The sequence below is a fragment of the Myxine glutinosa genome, chromosome 10, assembly GCF_964187855.1.
Source record: "Myxine glutinosa chromosome 10, kmMyxGlut1.1, whole genome shotgun sequence".
Lineage (NCBI taxonomy): Eukaryota > Metazoa > Chordata > Myxini > Myxiniformes > Myxinidae > Myxine > Myxine glutinosa.
Window position 1 is genome coordinate 1,095,382 of NC_136270.1, and position 18,580 is coordinate 1,113,961.

The 18,580-nt window shown below is 41.9% G+C and overlaps 2 protein-coding genes across 3 annotated transcripts in view; one reads left to right on the top strand and one right to left on the bottom strand.

The window, feature by feature from the left end:
- Positions 1-18,580, bottom strand: part of LOC137433495 (receptor tyrosine-protein kinase erbB-4-like) — a 538,358-nt gene that overhangs the window by 305,563 nt on the left and 214,215 nt on the right. For both annotated transcript variants that reach the window (XM_078785237.1, XM_068125823.2), the window contains exon 2: positions 9,437-9,591. In XM_078785237.1, the coding sequence (XP_078641363.1) occupies positions 9,437-9,591 (155 nt within the window). The remainder of the gene's footprint in view (positions 1-9,436; positions 9,592-18,580) is intronic.
- The window catches only part of LOC144894123 (uncharacterized), a 554,169-nt gene that overhangs the window by 282,137 nt on the left and 253,452 nt on the right, over positions 1-18,580 (top strand). The window lies entirely within an intron of this gene.

Sequence of the window (18,580 nt, forward strand, 5' to 3'; positions counted from 1 at the left end):
TTCAATGATTGCTTCTGGTTCATGTTTCCATGAGTTTTGTGGAACTAGGATATTGACATTTCTGATGTGCCAGATTACTCTACATACCTTATTGTGCCTTTGGGTGTATAGCTGTTCTGACATGAGTTTTTTTTACATCCTGATGGGAGGTTACTTGTGCTTTCTGTTTCTACCTTGCAGGACCTACACTTGTCCGATTGACTCAGTCCTGCCATCTTTTTAAAGCCAATGGTGTAGTGTCTTTTGTCTTGCATATTAATAATGATTCATTCTCCATCCCAGTTGAGCCGACCTCTTCTTAGCCATTCCAGTGATCCACCTTTGTCTATCCCCAATCTGTCCCCAACTATTTTGTATATTTCCCTGCTCTTTTGTTTTTCCTCCCAGTTGTCACTACATATCTGCTGGTATTTCATCTTGTATTTTTCTTTTGTCTTTTTTGCAATCGTTAGGGCTGTATTTGTTGCTGTTTGTTTGGTTTGGTGACCAAACATCAGGCCACCACATTCTTGAGATGCACTGATTTTTGTATCACATTTTGTGAATAGTGAGGATTTTCCTTGTTTTGATATCTAGTCTTTTTGATAACCGCTTGTGGCCAGTTTACTATTCCGCAGCTGTACTGGAACACTGGTACCGCTAGTTGGCTTATGGATTTGACTTTGTTCCTTGGGGTGAGACAGGTTTTCAGGATCAGCCTCATTCTACACAGGTGTTCTTTGGTAATTGTTTTGTGCATTTTTATGCCAAATTGGTTGGCCCTCTTCTACTCCTAGGTATTTGTAAGATGCTTCGTTGTCTAGCTCCTGTATTGTTGTATCTAGGTCAACTTTTATGTTATCCTTTTGTTGGTCTACCTTGCACGAATGTGGACTTGACTCACTTGCCGAGAACAAATTCCATTTGGATGTCATTGGAGAACTGTTTCACTAATTTCAGTTGTTCTGCCAATTTTTCATTGTTCAGAGCAAAGCGTTTTAAATCATCCATGCGCAGTAGACGTGTCACCTTTCTTGTTTTTTTCTCATGTTGTTTTATTGGATGTTAGGGTGTATCCATGTCCTTGCTCATTAATGAGGTTACTTAGTGGGTCCAGGTCCAGGCAAAGCAGGAGAGGGGAAAGCCTGTCTCTTTGGAAGATCCCATGTTGTAGTTTTTCAAGCATGACCTTGTTTAGTAGTAGATGGTCTATTGTTCCGGAACATCCTCTCTTGCATCCCTTCTGTTCTGCCTCTAGGCCTCCTTGTTGTGTTCGGTGGTGGTACATTATTTCTGTGATAATTCCTGTTTGAAGTTTGTATGTTGTTGGTGGACAGGTTATTGGCCAGTATTTGTGGGGTAGTTGGATCTCTTCAGATTTTGGGATAAGGAAAGTGTTACCTTCTGCAAGCCATTCATCCATTTCCTGATCCCATTGGAGTGTGTGTGTGTGTGTGTGTGTGTGTGTGTGTGTGTGTGTGTGTGTGTGTGTGTGTGTGTGTGTGTGTGTGTGTGTACACGTCGTTGGTTGGTATTTCCCTTTTTGAGATTCAGGAGGTGGAACGGGATCTGCTCAGCACCCAAAGTATCCACCTCCGCTTCGGTAAGGAATCACTGTTCATGGACCAAGCTGTTCAACTTTGTCCGAGCTTTGTTGCAAGGACTCTTTTCAGGATCGCCACCAAACCCCGCATTGCCTCCAGTTGTAGTTCAAGTGTGTGATAGTCCTGGGAAGTTTTTAAAATCTCCGAGGTGTGTATGTGTCTGTGTGTGTCTGTCTGTGTATGTGTATTTGTGTCTGTGTGTGTCTGTGTGTGTCTGTTTGTGTGTGTCTGTCTGGGCCAAAACATTTTAACCAATTGAGCTTTTCTCATGAAATTTTCAATAAAGCTTTATTATGAGAATATGGAGATGACAAATTAATAATTTTGTCAAAAGGTCAAAGGTCAGCATCACCTATAATTATCAATTTTCATCCAATCGACCTGAAATTTAAAGAATTTAGATATTGGGTCATTGAATTGGTTCACCATTCAAAAGCTAAAAGCTGATTGGTTTTTTTAGATCAAAAGGTCAAAGGTCAAGGTGGCATAAAATCATCCACTTTTCATCTTATTGACTTGAAATTTGAGCAGGGTTTGCATATCGGGTCACTGAAGCCTATTGCTTTTGAGGTCGAAAATTCACGGTCGCCCAAAATCATCAAATTGTTTTGTATTTTTTTTAGCTCGTTTTTGTCATGTTTATATGGAAGAGGAACAAGTCTGAATACAAAGTGGACACGGACGTCCATTGCATTTTCCGATGCTTACTCGTTTTTTTTGTTTTGTTTTCGTATGATTGGGAAACAATTCTTATCACTACACAGGCTTAATTTGAAATCAATTGTGAAGTGGGGGCTGGTACTATTTGCAGGCCAAAATAGGTGGATCGGAAAGAATGTCTCATCCCTGAAGGTCATTTGTGAGCCATCGGGATATATTATGACAATCTGATGGTGACATGTTAATTCCACTGAGATGACTTGGTTTCAAAATGTTAAGAATCTATATATGTTGTTAAAGATTCACTGACTCTCTGGAGAAAACTCGATCTACAAAATAATATTTGATGACAACACAGGAGATCACAATGTGACAAAACAACCCTGCAGTCAGCAAACATTTTGTTTTAATATGAGACTTCTAATTCAATCTGCCAAAAGAAGTCCCATCCATCTGGAGATGGGAAGAGAGCTGTCACTCTCCACTTCCCTTAAGCCTTGGCTATATTAGAGTTTTAAAATATAATTACATCTCCTTAAACATGCCTTATTTCTTCATTTTCAAAAATTAATTGAGTAGATTTGGGAGAAAAAAGGGGAAAAACCCAAAGGTGTATACACATGGGGTGTTTATAAAGTTTTAGGAGCATGGTATTTGTTTGCAGTCTAGAGTCAATTTTTGAGGCTCAATACAAACTTTCATGGATCTTTGTTATACGCCATTAGTTTTTATTAACCTAAGTGTAGTTTCAGGCTATAGTACAGAAGTTTGTGAGGTTAGGATCTTGATGTTGGCTTAATGGTTAATGTGGTTATCTTAAGATTTAGGGTCCTAAGTTTAAGACCCTGTCGTGTCGTTAACATAACATCAGGTGGGTTGTTTCATCCTGTCATCCTTCTAAAGTCAGCAAAATGAGTAGCAGCTTAATGGGAAGAATTAGCCATTTGACTATCCTGTGTCGGAGGGGTGACCCACACAGGATTGTGCGCCCTAGCCAAGGTAAAACTTCCGCAGCAGCCCTATGCATCTCCAGACTGGAAAGGAGTGGTTTTTCCTCTTATGCTAGATTACAACATTTATGAATCTTACCAAAACTGAGGTTTGAGGAACCATAATTTTATGGAAACAAAATGCCAGCTGCAAATAAGTTGAATGTTTGGTGTCTGCTTGACAACGTGGCCCTCAGTCTCCTGTGGCCTATTGAGTGGCTGACTTTAAGAATGGATGCGTCCATTGGAGATGACTTTAGGTCAGGATATTCAGAAGGATGATCCACAGAATTTCACGCCAACTGAGGCCTTATTGCTAAATTATGTGGTTTGTCAACACGCTCTTCCATGTCCCTCGATTTTGCATCTCCCAACCGCCTCCAAAAGAGTGGCCCCACTCCAAAAAAAAAAACGAAAAAAACTGGAGGATCGCAACATAAGATCGCTAAAATATCTAAATAACTTGAAATTCCTCAAGAAAATTTCCACCATCAACTATAAACACCCGAGTCTTTCCAGGTCTCAGCATCATGGGTCACCTGAAACCTTAGCATTCACTTAATGAACAGCTAAGGCTGACATTATGTCGGAAGCATCTCAGATTGCTCAACACAGATCCAACTGACTTTCTCACTCATTTGGTATTCGGTGATAAAACATGGTTTCACCACTGGGATCATGAAACCAAACTGCAATCAATGCTACGGAAAGACATAGGAATACCATCACTCAAACAGACGATGGGGGAGGAGCAGGAGTTAGCCGGAGCAGTTACCCTAGAACCCAGAAACACACAAGGGACCCAGAATTTTCTCGACAAAAGGAAGTCGTGTTGTTTTTAGTGGTTTACCACCAACACAAAGCCTGGTGTTGGCTTAATGGTTAAGGTGGTTGGCTTAAAATTTAGGGTCCTGAGTTTAAGCCCCTGTCATGTCATTAATATAACACCAGGTGGGTTGACTCACCCTCTCATCCTTCTGAGGTTGGCCAAATGTGTACGAGATTATTGGAACCAGATTATTGGAAAGAGGGGGCACTGCATCAGTGGCACAGCCGCACTTCCAGAAAAGATGCAACCAGCAGCTACAGGCTTCATATTAAGTATTAATAATAAACAATCAACACCCATTCGAAGTCAAGGTGAAGGGCTATATACAAGTTTCCAGTCATGAATGAGCTTACAGATCCATGTGTACACCCCCAACATCGACAATATAGGAAAGCATCTGTAAGCAGTTTATTGTCGCAATTCATACGACTTTTCTTTCTGTTTGTATGTTGAGGCAAACAGTGAACTCTCAACTTATACACAAAGTGATTATCAGGAGAAGCAAGTAAATGCTGTTCATTAAAATGGTCATTTGGAAAAATGACATTATTTGGAAAGCCCTTTTTCAGGGCTTTGTAACATCAATACACATCCCTTGGCAATTGGAAACATGTTAGGAAACTTGGGAATGTGATGACATCCTTCAGAACACTTCGTTCAACCTTCTTGGCCGAGAATCTAGCCAATTTTGGAGAACATTCTCTTTGGCCAATGCATCTTCTGAACGAGATTGTGTGCTTCAAATTGGAATAAATTTTCAGTGGTTTCAAGTTGGGATTCGTTTTATATTTCCAACAGTCAGTTACATCAGCTGAATGATCATTTAGCAATATCAAGCTTATCGAAAACTTATTGCGCAGCACAATGACTTAGGACAGATTAAATGGCATTCTCTCGACAGTATCGAAAAGGAACACAAACCAAGAGTTGACTTTAATAAAATGATTCATGCCTTCACTGTGAAAGCATGGAAAGTAGTATTTTAGCGAAAATATAAAAGGGCATGGCGAGGAAGTGCATTTTGGTCTACCCCCGGGCCCAAGTCATCTCTTGGCGGCTCTAACCGCCACCCATTAATTTTCACAGCCAACACTCAGCCGGTAAGATCATGGCCTCGATTTTCTGGAATGGCAAGGGAATCCTACTGATTGACTATATACCTCACAAAACTACAAACACAGGGGAGTATTACACCACCCTCATTCAAAATTGTGGCAGGCCTTCAATGAAAAACGCTGAGTGATGTTGACTAAAGGTGTGATCTTGTTCATTACAATATACCTGTGTATAAGACCCGAGTTTCGCAGACTGCCATTCACGACAGTGCATTGGAGCAGGTAGTTAAAACGCACACACACAAACACACACACACACACACACACACACACACAAAACACATATACACACACACACACACACACACACACACACACACACACACACACAAAAACACATATATACACACACACACACACATGCACACACACACACACACACACACACATATGTCATGTGACTATTATCTGTTTTGTATTTTGAAGTTCCACCTGCAGGCCTGCCCTTGATGATGAACTGACTGAAGCAACTGATACATGGCTCAAGGAGCAATCTAAATACAGTTGGACCCCGCTATTCGCGGTTCTGCCATTCGCGGTTTTGCTATTCACTGTTCTGCCATTCACGGTTCTGCCATTCGCGTTTCTGCCATTCGCGGTTCCGCCATTCACGGTTCCACCATTCGCAGTTCCGCCATTGGCAGTTCTGCCATTGGGGGTTCTGCCATTCGCAGTTCTGCCATTCGCGGTTCCCTGTTTGACCTGTTTCTGTTTCCTGTTTCTGTGACCTGTTTCTCTATTCGTGGGAAAGTGTCCCATGAATTCGCGTTTTTTTTCTATTCGCGGCTGTGTTCCACAAATTCGCGGTTTTTCAGGGGTGCAAAAATAATATTCCACGAGCCGTTAGCTTGACATATGGTATTTATAAAGCCCATTTTTCACCAGCCATGCATAAAGCAGCTGCACCTATACAAAAAAAAATCTACAAGCCACGAGCATGACCTGCTTATACATTCACTGCTGCGTGCTTTGCGTTTTCATGGCTTTGGCGGGATATCCCGTCATTCACACTGTGAATAGCTTCTTGTGATATTCCACTGTTCACAGGTAAACATCGGTTCATGGGATATCCCACCGGCTGCAAAACACGTCATCCCTGCAAGTTACTGTACGGAATGAAAACACTCCACAGTATCTATTTCGTGCAATTCGCTGTCTCCCTTTTCCCCATCGAAACAATGGCACTGCATGTATTCGCAGATTTTCATCACCATTCGTGGATTATTGCCGACATTAGTGGGTTTTGTCTCGCTATTTCCGGGATGTTCATGGACTTTCGCGGATTATCGTCGACATTCTCGGGAAATGCATCACCGTTCTCAGATTTTGCCTCGCCGTTCACAGTTTGGTCCTCTCTATTCGCGGATTTTCGCAACTCGGGAACCTGTCCCCCTTTTTCCATTGAAACAATGCCCTGCTATTCACGGGTTTCGCTATTCGGGGATTTTCCAGTAACGTATCCCCTGCGAATAGCGGGGTCCGACTGTACTTCTATGTTAATGGTGTAGACAATTTGGAGCAACTACTACTCCACGCTACTCTAATGAGCTACTCACTACTTGCAAAGCTTTCATCCACAAATTGATGGAGTACGGCTGTCCCCTCTGGGCTGGTGCTCCTGCCTCACACCTAGCTCGGCTTTTCGCTGTTGAAACCAAAGCTTTCAGAATCATTGGAATCTCCTGAGATGAAGCTGATTCCGAGGGTCTTTCACTCTCTCACCGCAGGCAGGTTGGTGATCTTTCTGTTTTCTACTGACTCTTCTCCGGCCTTGCACCCCCTGCTCTGTCTGTGCTCTGCCCCCAAAATATTCCTGCGGAACGCACAAGATCTGCCAGCAACCCTCTTCTGGTGAAAATGCCAAAATCAAGATTCTCTGCTCACCTTCACTCTTTCATTCCTCTTTTCTCTCTTCAATCCCACTCCTTCCTCCAGGTCTTGAAAACAGCTGTTCACCACCATCTCTTATCTTCCCCCATGCAAAACCTTTATCTTTTCTAACCCCGTTAATACACCCCCAATCTACCTCCTTCAAATTCCCTGTTTTCTCTCCTGAAATCACCTGTTGTATCCATCTTGTTTATCCCGTGTACCCCACCCAGCCCTCTCCCTTCGACAGATCTCCCGATGTCCCTGTTCTCTACTGTTGTTGTGTGTGCTTCCATCTCTTCCTCTTGCCTCATCTTGTCTCCCGCTCCCTTTATTATATGTTCTGTATGTTAGCTCTTATACGAGCCTCGACTTGGTATCCAAAAAAGAAAATACTGCATCCATTAAGGGGAACATGAGGAGGGGTCAAGAGGAGTTGTTAGTGGGGCTGACTATCATATGTGTCTTGCTTGAAGAACATTTTGAATACTACTTGTAATGAAGAGAAAAATTGCAAACTAATTAAATGAAAGTCACTAAGTTAAAAAAGAAAAAGAAAAAAAAAGGAGACTTTTATTGGTTACTTGTCCTTGACTGTATAACCCCAAACGGTAGGCAACTTACAAAAACGTCTTGTAAATAAACGTGGTCATTGTAAATCAAGTTTAAATGCAGCAATCTCTAGAGCATATCGAACATTCAAAGGAATTAATGGTCGAATAGCATGTGTGTAATTACGGGCTCATGGCTATTATTAAATGTGTGCACTGGAAATCAAGGTATTATTAAGGAGTTTAAGTTGTCCATCTGATGTGCATTTCATCTGCTGTTCCTGAACCACAAATGTTCGTGGCAGCCTTTTTAACAGTCCCATCTGCTCGAATGGTTCTTCCTGCATTGTCAGCTGCTGCTAATTCTAATGACTCAGTGTGACTGCTTCCTGGAAGAGTGAACTCAGCGTTTGTCTATTTGCTGGCAAATGCGCTAAATAGATCGTGGAATTGTATTCCACTGTAAGCAGAGCAGAAAGATTGTAAATTGAATAATGTGATGGAGCTTCAAACAGGATTGCATTATGTTGCCATGGCAAGATGGCTTGCTCACCTGACAAGGTGGCAGAGGTCTCTTGAAGAACCAGAGTAATTCCACCTTAAATGATATGTGTTTGTCATTTTGTCAATTAGGACGAAGGACGGGAACAGTGGTGAGTTTGAGGTGATGGTGGGAGTGCATCAGGGATCGGTACTAAGTCCACTACTATTTGTAGCTGTAATGGAGGTGCTGGCTCGGAACGTAAAGGAGGGTTTACCGTGGGAGTTGTTGTATGCAGATGATCTGGTGTTGATTGCAGAAAGTATGGATGGACTGAAGGAGAAGATGAACAAGTGGAAGGAATGTATGGAGACAAAAGGTCTGAAGGTGAATATCGGAAAGACGAAGGTGATGGCAAGTGGTAAAGCATGTGGTGAGGCGGAGAGAACTGGGAAGTGGCCGTGTGCTGTGTGCAGGAAGGGTGTCGGAGTGAACTCCATTCAATATACAATGTGCGCTGAGTGGGTTCATCAAAAATGTAGTGGTTTGAGAGGGTCATTAACCAGTGTGGCAGGTACATTCAAGTGTGAGGTGTGCACAGAAGGGGCTGCAGATGGAGGAAATGTTGAGTTGGATCTTGGAGATGGCGTGAAGCTGGAAGGTGTGAAAACATTTAATTACCTCGGAGACATGCTGAATGGAGAAGGTGTATCAGACTCGGCTACGGTTGCTAGAGTGAGATGTGCATGGAAGAAGTTTTGGGAACTGAGTTGCGTGCTGATGAGGAGGGGAGTGTCGTTGAAGCTGAACGGAAAGGTGTATGCTGCATGTGTGAGAAGTGTTATGATTTATGGGAGCGAGACTTGGGTTTTGAACGTAGAGCAGCAACGAAGGCTGGAAAGGGTGGAAATGCGAATGGTTCGGTGGATGTGCGGAGTATCGTTGAGAGAGAGGAAGACAAATGATGAATTGCGAAAGATGATGGGAATAGAGCCTGTGATTGGTGCTGTGAAGAGGAACAGGTTGAGATGGTTTGGTCATGTGTTGAGGAAGGATGAAAGTGACTGGTTGAGAAGAGTGATGGAAATGAATGTAGAAGGAAGTAGAGGACGGGGAAGACCGAGAAAGACTTGGCTAAATATGGTCGAAGAAGAAATGCGGGCAAGGGGGTTAACAAGGGGAGATGCAGAAAATAGGGCAAAATGGAGAAGATTGTCATGGGGACCGCAAGGCTAACCCCCGCTCTTGCAGGGAAAATGGCTTTAAAATGCCTGTTGTTGTTGTTTGTTGTATTTAGAGTGTGTTATATGGTGATGTAAATTAACTTATAAGCACAATATGATAAAATGCAGGCATTACCCTCAAAAATGACAAGTCTTTGTCTGGTCCGATGTTGGTGATCTCCAAATTGCCCAAGACCACGTGGCAATTGGAATAGGTCTTGCGTAGTGCATGATAGTGTATCTCACGAGTGGCACTCACACTCAGTTTGTTCTCTGTACCCCAGCAAACCCCTAGGGAGGAGGAGGATGCAAAATTAAAATGAAATGAGGGGAGATGCGAGCGGGTGTGAGAAAAATACAAGAGGAAAGACAAGTCAACAGAATCCTCAAATCAATAGGTATGATCGCCCAATGGGAATTGCCTCCTGCTGTGTCAAGCAGCCCCATTGCATCCTGAGAAAGCCTTGAAGAGCTATTTGTGTGCACAATGGGAAGAGCAGCGAGCCTCTTGCAATGCTGCAAACCTTTCAGAATCTGAAAAGCCACAAACAACTTGCGCCATCGAAAGTGTTGAGAAGCACCTCAGGAGCACTTAAGCTGTAATCAGCGGCCGCTGGGATATAGAACAGTTAAAGGACAACTGGCGGCAAGGAAACCGCAACGTTTTCCGCAACAGACTTTTTCACCCCAAAACAACAGCGATAATTTTATTACAAGGTTCACGTATTTCGGGAACTTAAAAATTCATGATTCCTACAAGAATTAAGCCAGTAGAATCGTCAAAATTGCCATGCTACATCATGTATGAAGCAGCAGACATGCTTCCTAGGCTCAAACTTATTACTCAAGAAATGCACAGTGAAACTGACAGCAAGAATGATGGCATAACAGCTGCAGCTTTAAAGCACAACAGCAGTCTTTCAAATGAAGGTTGGTGATGTCTCGTTCCACCTTGCGTCTCACGACAAAAATATTACTTTAATATCGGCGTTTGCAATGCTGCAGTACAATTGGATGATTGTTAAGACACGCGTGATGCCTTTTCTTTTTTGGGGTTACAAGTGCTGCCCAGAAAAAAAAGGGAATAATGAATTTAAACCTTGAGTTGGAAGAAGGCCTCTGAAAGAACATGAAACTGTATGAAGGAGAGATCAAAATCGATAGTCTTTCGCCTCCACTGTTGGCTTGCATTGTGCTGCGCTGCAAGGGAACCAGCTTGAAAAGGCAATTTTGGGCCTAAATGATATATTATTATCACAAGAATCATTACTTGCACTCTTCCATAATAACTGTAGGTACAGCACAATGCTTGAACACCAATCAGCAGATTTCCCAATTATGTTACTTTCCTAAAAGTGTGAAGCAGTTTTTGGCTTCAAGTTGCAACATTTTATTTGCAAGCAAAGCGATGCAAGCTCACCGTGTCTTCTCTGTGTCGATACTGAAGCTTCAAAGAAACTTGGCTTTGGAAAAGGTGATTAAGTAATTGACGGGAAAATTTGGCTGAGCATAAAGCAGCAAAAATACGGCCTGAGGCATGTATTCAGGTATAAATTAAATCGTAATGAAAGCTGGCCTCAAGCCAATGACCTTTTTTTTTTTTTACCCAACTGACTCAGAGCTGATGAGTACTCATTAAATTTGGCATTAAATGATAAAAATAAGGAAATATTTGAGGTCACTATAGCAAGTTGCCCGTACCCTCACACGATTCTAAACGAGGTAAGGATGGGGGTGGCAAAAATTCAAATGGCGGCTTCTGTCTTCGAGCCGGAAAGCTGGGAGCAACAATTCACATTCATTGCAGCATCTGATGCAATTTTAATGCTCTAATGGTGGCGATGTGCTCCATTTGAAACTGTGTATTTGATAAATGTAGCTTTTTGATCCTAGGGTAATAAAAATGTGTATTGGTATCAAAGCCAGTGACCAATCTTAATGTCAGGTCAGTCTCCTGCCTGCCACTAGTAACATGTAACCCGGTGCTACCTGCCGCATGGTTGGGTAGTCGGTGACTAAACTGACTACCCTCACTGGCTTTACCAGTGGGGAGGGTGACTATGACACCCTGCAGGACTAAAAACAATACCTGTCAAAGGGTGGATGAGCTCCCTTCGGGAGCCAACAGCCATCCAGTACAGAGATGGTGTCTGCTAAAAAAACACCCATCTGATTGAACTGCTTTTTTAGGCAGTAGGTTGTATACAGCAACCACCCAGGGTAACACGACCGTTATGACTTAGGAGTGCTAAAGTGGTGCCCGGAACCATCTTACACTCTCCGTCTCAGGATTGCTGGTCATACTTTCTGTTTTACTTTTGCGAGAAAGAGATGAAAATTCATGATTTCAGAAGTTTGACCTAGAGTTGACCTTTGACCTTTCGACCTCAAAAATACGTGGTTTCCCAATTCAGTGAAGCACTATGCAAAAACATTTACATTTTCAGGTCAATCGGATAAAATTTTATGATTTTCAGATGAAAATTGTTGATTGTGGAAGTTTGACCTTTAGTTGACCTTTTAACCTTAAAATATTATGTTTTCCAATTCAGTAAGGCACTGTGCAAATGCTGTTCAAATTTCAAGGCAATCGGATGAAAAATGGCGATTTTAGAAATTTGACCTCCAGATGACCTTTGACCTCAAAATCCAGCGGATTCTCAATTGTGACGACCTCTACAACTTTGAAATTTCATGACGATACATTTAGAATTGTGACCTGTCGGCGAGTGACAAACAGACAAACAGACAGAATAACAAACACAACGGCCCAATATACTTGAAAAATCTTCGATTTTGCAAGCAACAAACAAACAGACAGGGGTGATAACATAACCTCCATCCAACTTCAGTGGCGTAGGTAATAAAATCCACATTATCCACTGATAGTTTCAGTGGAGAATAATGAAAATATGATTATATCTTTCTTTCCCTTGCCTTAACACTGCAACGACCACTATTCTATTGGCCCAGCTCCCCGTCTTACTATAATTCACCAAATGTCCGTCCGTCCGTTCAAAGGTACCGCAAAAACGGCTGAACCGATCGCAACGATATTTTGGGTGGGTATTCCTAGGACCCCTGGGAGTAAAATAGGCTATATTGTTTTTCCAATTTTGCCAGTTTTTCCAAACACGATGGAATAATATTTACCGATATGAACAGTGGTGTGGCTTTTGTTGACATTCTACGTACCAGGAGAAAGTAGATCGACTCCTGACGAAATCTTCCTATATAAGCGTGTGGCTCCGAAGTAACACGGCAGCGTGTGCAAAGCGACTGAGAAATAGGTGTAGCGGCCGCTTCCGTGTTACAGATTCGGCGCGCACTCTTCACACATAAACGTGCGACTGAGAAAGACGTGTCGCGGCTGCTTCCGTTTTGCAGAATTCAATCTTTTTTCAAAATGGGCGTCATGTACCGTTTAGATTTTGATGATTTGCATGTGATATGATTCAACGGATGTTTATATGAATCGATTAAAATAAAGTGAAAAGCCTTCTGATATTTTGCCTTTTCATTTGGGCTTCCCAATTGAAGCCCCGTCCGTAGGGCGGGTGCCGTTGCTAGTTCATGTAATTGTGATCACCACCTACATATAATATGCCCATTGCTGTCAGTGGTATGTTTGAATGCATTAAAATAGTTCTTCCAAAGTTTTCCCCTAGATAAAGTTTGAAAGGAATGAATTATGGGGAAAAGATGGATTGCTCTTAGATGAGACAAATTGAAGCTGAAAGCATCTTCGTTTGAGATACAGCATTTCCTCATTATATCATTGCATGTCAAACTGACTATTCTTAGGTATACATTATTGAAATCTATCGCTCTCATTCTCCCTTTGTCTCTCTCACTCTGTCTGATTGGGTGACCTTCAGACACAACGAACGACGTGTACCCATTGTTTAGACTCAGACAGAATCTGGGAATGAAGGGTCAAATATGTATGATAGACTGTGCTGAGCTAATGACCCAATGGTCATTGATTCAGGCACACAGTAATGTGAAAGAATTATTTATATCCTACTGTCTATCATTGCCTCCAGTCTCCTGGATTATAAAAATGATTTTTACCTTCATGACAAACCATAAACCTACAATAAAGTGTCCAAGTCTGCTGCTCAACAATGCTCTTGCACACTTTACCCATAAGGGTTATTAGCCTCTCCCGCGTGAAGTGGGAGATGGGGTTTTTCAATCGTGTGTGTGTGTGTGTGTGTGTGTGTGTGTGTGTGTGTGTGTGTGTGTGTGTGTGTGTGTGTGTGTGTGTGTGTGTGTGTGTGCGTGCGTGTGTGTGTGTGTGTGTGTGTGTGTGTACAAATGCGGGATTCAGAAGGTGGAACGGAGCCCTCCCAGGTCTTGATGTATCGACCTTTGCGTGGGTGTATATGTGCATGCAAGTTGGTTTTGCCTGCCATCCCTACACATGGTTGGGCCTCAGGAGATGGAACAGAGATCTATAACTATCACAGCCAGAAGGTACCATTTTCATTCAATGACGATTTTAGTCCTCACTGGCTCGATGTTTACACAGTATGCCGTCCTGACGACAGCAAATAAGCCCTCATAGGGACAGCCTCGTTGATGTCGTGGGGACTCACTCCTTTGGAGGAGGGGTCCAATTGTTTGGCTAAGCATTCTGGCCTTCTGGGGTTAGGATTTTTATGTTTTGGTTGAACATGTGCTTCAGCCTTCAGGCTAATGTGCATGTTCATGCTTATGGGACAGTCTTGTTGGACTGTGTGCTTTGGCCATGGGGTTAGAGTACACGTCCCAAGTTGTGTTGAAATGTTGTTGTTTTTTCTTGTTTTTTTTTACTTTTTTGTATAAAAAAGCGATTCCACAAGAAGCAAATTAGCTCAAAATCCGGATTGGCTTACATACATATACATATATCAGGAGAGAGTAGATGGACTCCTGACGAACTCTTCCTATATAAACGCGCAGCTCCGAAGTAACATGGCAGCGTGTGCAAAGCGACTGAGAAACAGGGGTAGCGGCCGCTTGCGTGTTACAGATTCGGCGCGCACTCTTCACACATAAACGTGCGACTGAGAAACGTGTCACGGCCGCTTCCGTTTGGCAGAATTCAATCTTTTTTTCAGAATGGGCGCCATGTACTGTTTAGATTTTGATGATTTGCGTGTGCTATGATTCAACGGATGTTTATATGAATCGTTTAAAATAAAAAAAGCCTTCAATTTCTGATATTTTGCCTTTTCATTTGGGCTTCCCAATTGAAGCCCCGCCCACAGGGCGGGTACCGTTGCAAGTTGGATAAATTGTTAATGTATCTCCACCCTGTGCTCACGAAGTGAAAAGCAGTATTAGGTATTCGGTTGCGTACGTGTGCGCGTGTCTGCATTTTTAAAATTCATTTTCTCGGCAACTGTTGGTCCAATTGACACAACATTTTACCATAGGAGTGCCTATGCCGGTATAATTTTTTATTCATGATTATGACGTCATGGGTCACGTGGTATGGACGCCATATTGGACAAAAGGTTACACCTCGATATCTCAGGAACCGCTCAATGGAAAAAAATGAAACGTGGCCCATTGTCAAGTACTCACCACGGCGAATGAGATATTTTAATGATGATGTCATTGGTGCCTTAATTATGACGTCATATTTCAACAAGTACAATGCTTGATCTGATCAGTATGAAAAAAAAATTCTCTGCAACTGTTAGTCCGATGGACACAAAATTTTGATCATAGGAGCAACTCCTCAAGTAGAATTTTTTCATGATAATTATGACGTCATAGGTCACGTGGTACAGGCGCCATCATGGAAAACTCGAAAAACGTTGCACCTCTATATCTCCAAAACCGCTCCATGGAAAAATTGAAACATGGCTCATTGTAAAGAACTCCCCATAGGAAATAAGCGTTGTTAACGATGACATCATTGGTGCCTTAATTCTGATGTCATAATTCGACAGGGACAACGCTTAGTCTGATCAGTTTGAAATTTATTGCGCCTGATCAACACAACAATTATATTAGAGAATATAAATTTATGATGTCATCACTGACGTGGTCTGGCAGCCATATTGGATCAAATTAAAAACCCTTCAAAAACAGAAGAGTTAGCTCGCAGCAAGTTGACAGTGCAGGGTAAGTATTCTATGAATACCTTCTAGTTAATGTTTTAATGAGTAAATGCTGTTAAAATAAAACAACACCACTGGGCTACTCTTATCACATTCACTCTTTGCCAGACGTGGCATAACACACACTAAGTTTTTTTTTTACATTTAATGACATTTTGTGACAGAATGGAAACAATGTGAAATCATCTGCAAAACGAAAAGGTGTTTGCAGGTTAGACTTTTTGGGGGGAAATGTGTTTTACAAGCGTACATCACTTGTATCTGGGAACAAGAGTTCTCTTATCCACAGCCATATAAAAGGCACTGTCTGGGACATCCTTTCCTCATCGCTGTGAACATGCTTTCAAAGAATGGTAATGGTACAGCAATTAAAACACAATTGCTATTCGCTCACCTATAAATTGGCAGATGAACACGAGGAAGCGTGGGGTGAGAGCACATAGGAAGAGCCTACTTAATTGACATTAACAAAGTCCCTGTTTTGATTCAATACCTAAATAATCATCAGATGCTTTCAGGGAAGAGGATGATAAATGCATTTAATTGTTGGACAATAGCAACATCTCGAAAAAACAAAATACTTGCTTCGTTACTTTTTCAATAATTGAGCACGCATAATGCACATTGTCATAATGTTTACAAACATAGGGGCAATACCCCTGGCACTCACCCGGTAGAATAAACAGTATACTGCACCGATTAAAGGTATTTTAAACGAATTTCAATGGTTGATAGAAGACAGGGCAGCATGCAGAATCATACTAACATTATCATAAGACTTTAAACAAACACAACACAACAACAGGCATTTTAAGGCCATTTTCCCTGCAAGAGCGGGGGTTAGCTGTCTGTCTGTTGCACTTTAAACAAACAAGGAAAAAAATACCCATTTTTGGGGGCAACTCCCCCCCTCCCCCAACCCCATATAACTCCTAAGACCCCAATTTTTCTGATGCCGTGAACAAACTTTGGTACATAACGGGTGATGAAGGTTGTGGTGAAGTTTCATCAAAATAGTGTGTGTAGTTTCAGAGAAAAAAGCTAATTCCTATTTTGGGAGGTCACACCTGCACCCACTTTGACCCCCGGTAGACCCCCTTAGACCCTGATTTCTCTTTAATGCCGTGAACAAACTTTAGTCACAACACAACAAATATAATTTGTGCCAAATTTGGTCACAATCCCATCAGCGGTTTTGGAGAAGAAGTTTCAAGTGTTTACGGACTGACGGACAGACGATGCGCCATCGCATAAGCTCCCCTGAACTTTGTTCCAGGTGTGTTAAAATAAGGAAACAAAGTGCATGGAACTGTTGTTTGACTCATCTATGTTTTGTTTACTTTTGTGTTAACTTGAAATCTACCAAGGGCATACACATCTTGTATGTTCTATATTTTTAGGTGTTGAGGTTTTTCTGTCGACGGGGAACCGATGTATTAAATATCACAAAATGTTGGCATTTTTTTGACTCCCCATCTCTCCCCCAAGAACCTTCTCCCAATTATCACCTTTAATCCACTCCCCTATCTCTGATCCCCTAGCAACCCCTTTCTCTTTTACATTTTCTCTTCCCCCACTCCCTATGCCTTCCCTTTCCTCTGCTCCCATTTATTTTCTTTTTTTTTATCAATAACTAGCCGAAAGCACCCGGCGTTGACCGGGTTCTTTTTGAATGAATTTACTACTATAATTCAGCTTTTACTTGCGGCCGGGGAAGATTGACTGCTATAATTCAGCTCAGCTTTTAATTGTGAAATGGGACCAGCCCTGCCGAGGCGGCCTCGCCACTTTGCATATAACCTTCCCGGGGCCCGTCCCGACATTTTTAGTTCTTTTTGAATGATTTTACTACAAAAATTCAGCTTTTACTCGTGGCCGGAGAAGATCGACTACTATAATTCAGCTCAGCTTTTAATTGCGAAATGGGCCCAGCCCAGCCGAGGCGGCCTCGATTGGCCTCGCCACCTAGCCTACAACCTTCCCGCGGCCCGTCCCGACATTTTCTTTTTCAGAGGTTTCCGCCTATCGTTCACCGTTCAGATTAGCACGTGCAGACAAACAAACAAACAAGAAGACATCATGCAGAGCACGATACTTGCAAAATCCGCCCCCCACCCCCAAGAAAAAAAATTCCATTGATACAGCAAATGGTCCATTTCATCAAGATTAAAATTGACAATCTTGATCAAAGCTCGGGTCAATAGGAAGAAAAGTGATGATTTTTTAGTTGAAAAATGATGATTTTGGAAGGTTGACCTTGAGTTCACCTTTGACATTTTGACCTCAAAAATAGTTAGTTTTCCTATTTATTGACTCAATGTGCAAATGCTGTTCAATTTTCAAGTCAATTGGATGAAAATTGAGGATTTTAGAAATTTGGCCTATGTTGACCTCTTGGCCTATGTTGACCTCAAAAATACTTGGTGGTTGAATTCATTGACCAGATATGCAAGTCCTCTTCAAATTTCAAGTCAATTGGATGATAAATGAGGATTTTAGACATTTGGCCTATGTTGACCTTTTGGCCTATGTTGACCTCAAATATACTCGGTGGTTGAATTCAGTGATCAGATATGCAAGTCGTCTTCAAATTAAGTCAATCGGATGAAAATTGAGGATTTTAGAAATTTGGCCTATGTTGATCTTTTGGCCTATGTTGACCTTAAAAATACTTGGTGGTTGAATGCAGTGACCAGATATGCAAGTCCTCTTTAAATTTCAAGTCAATCGGATGAAAATTTAGGATTTTAGAAATTTGGCGTATGTTGACCTTTTGGCCTATGTTGACCTCAAAAATACTTGGTGGTTGAATTCAGTGACCAGATATGCAAGTCCTCTTCAAATTTCAAGTCAATCGGATGAAAATTGAGGATTTTAGAAATTTAGCAAAGTTGGTGACCTTTGGCCGATGTTGACCTTTTGACCTATTGACCCCAAAAACAATAGGCTTCTTGTTTTTGACCAACTCTACCATTTGGTGAAGTTTCGTGAAGATCGGTTGAAAATTGTGACCTGTAGGCCGGTGACAATCAAACAGACAAACAGACAAACAGACAAACAGACAGACAGACAGACAGAACCACAAACGGAACCGACCAATATACTTGAAAAATCTTCGATTTTGCAAGTAGCAAACAAAAACTTTCTTTTATATATATAAAAGA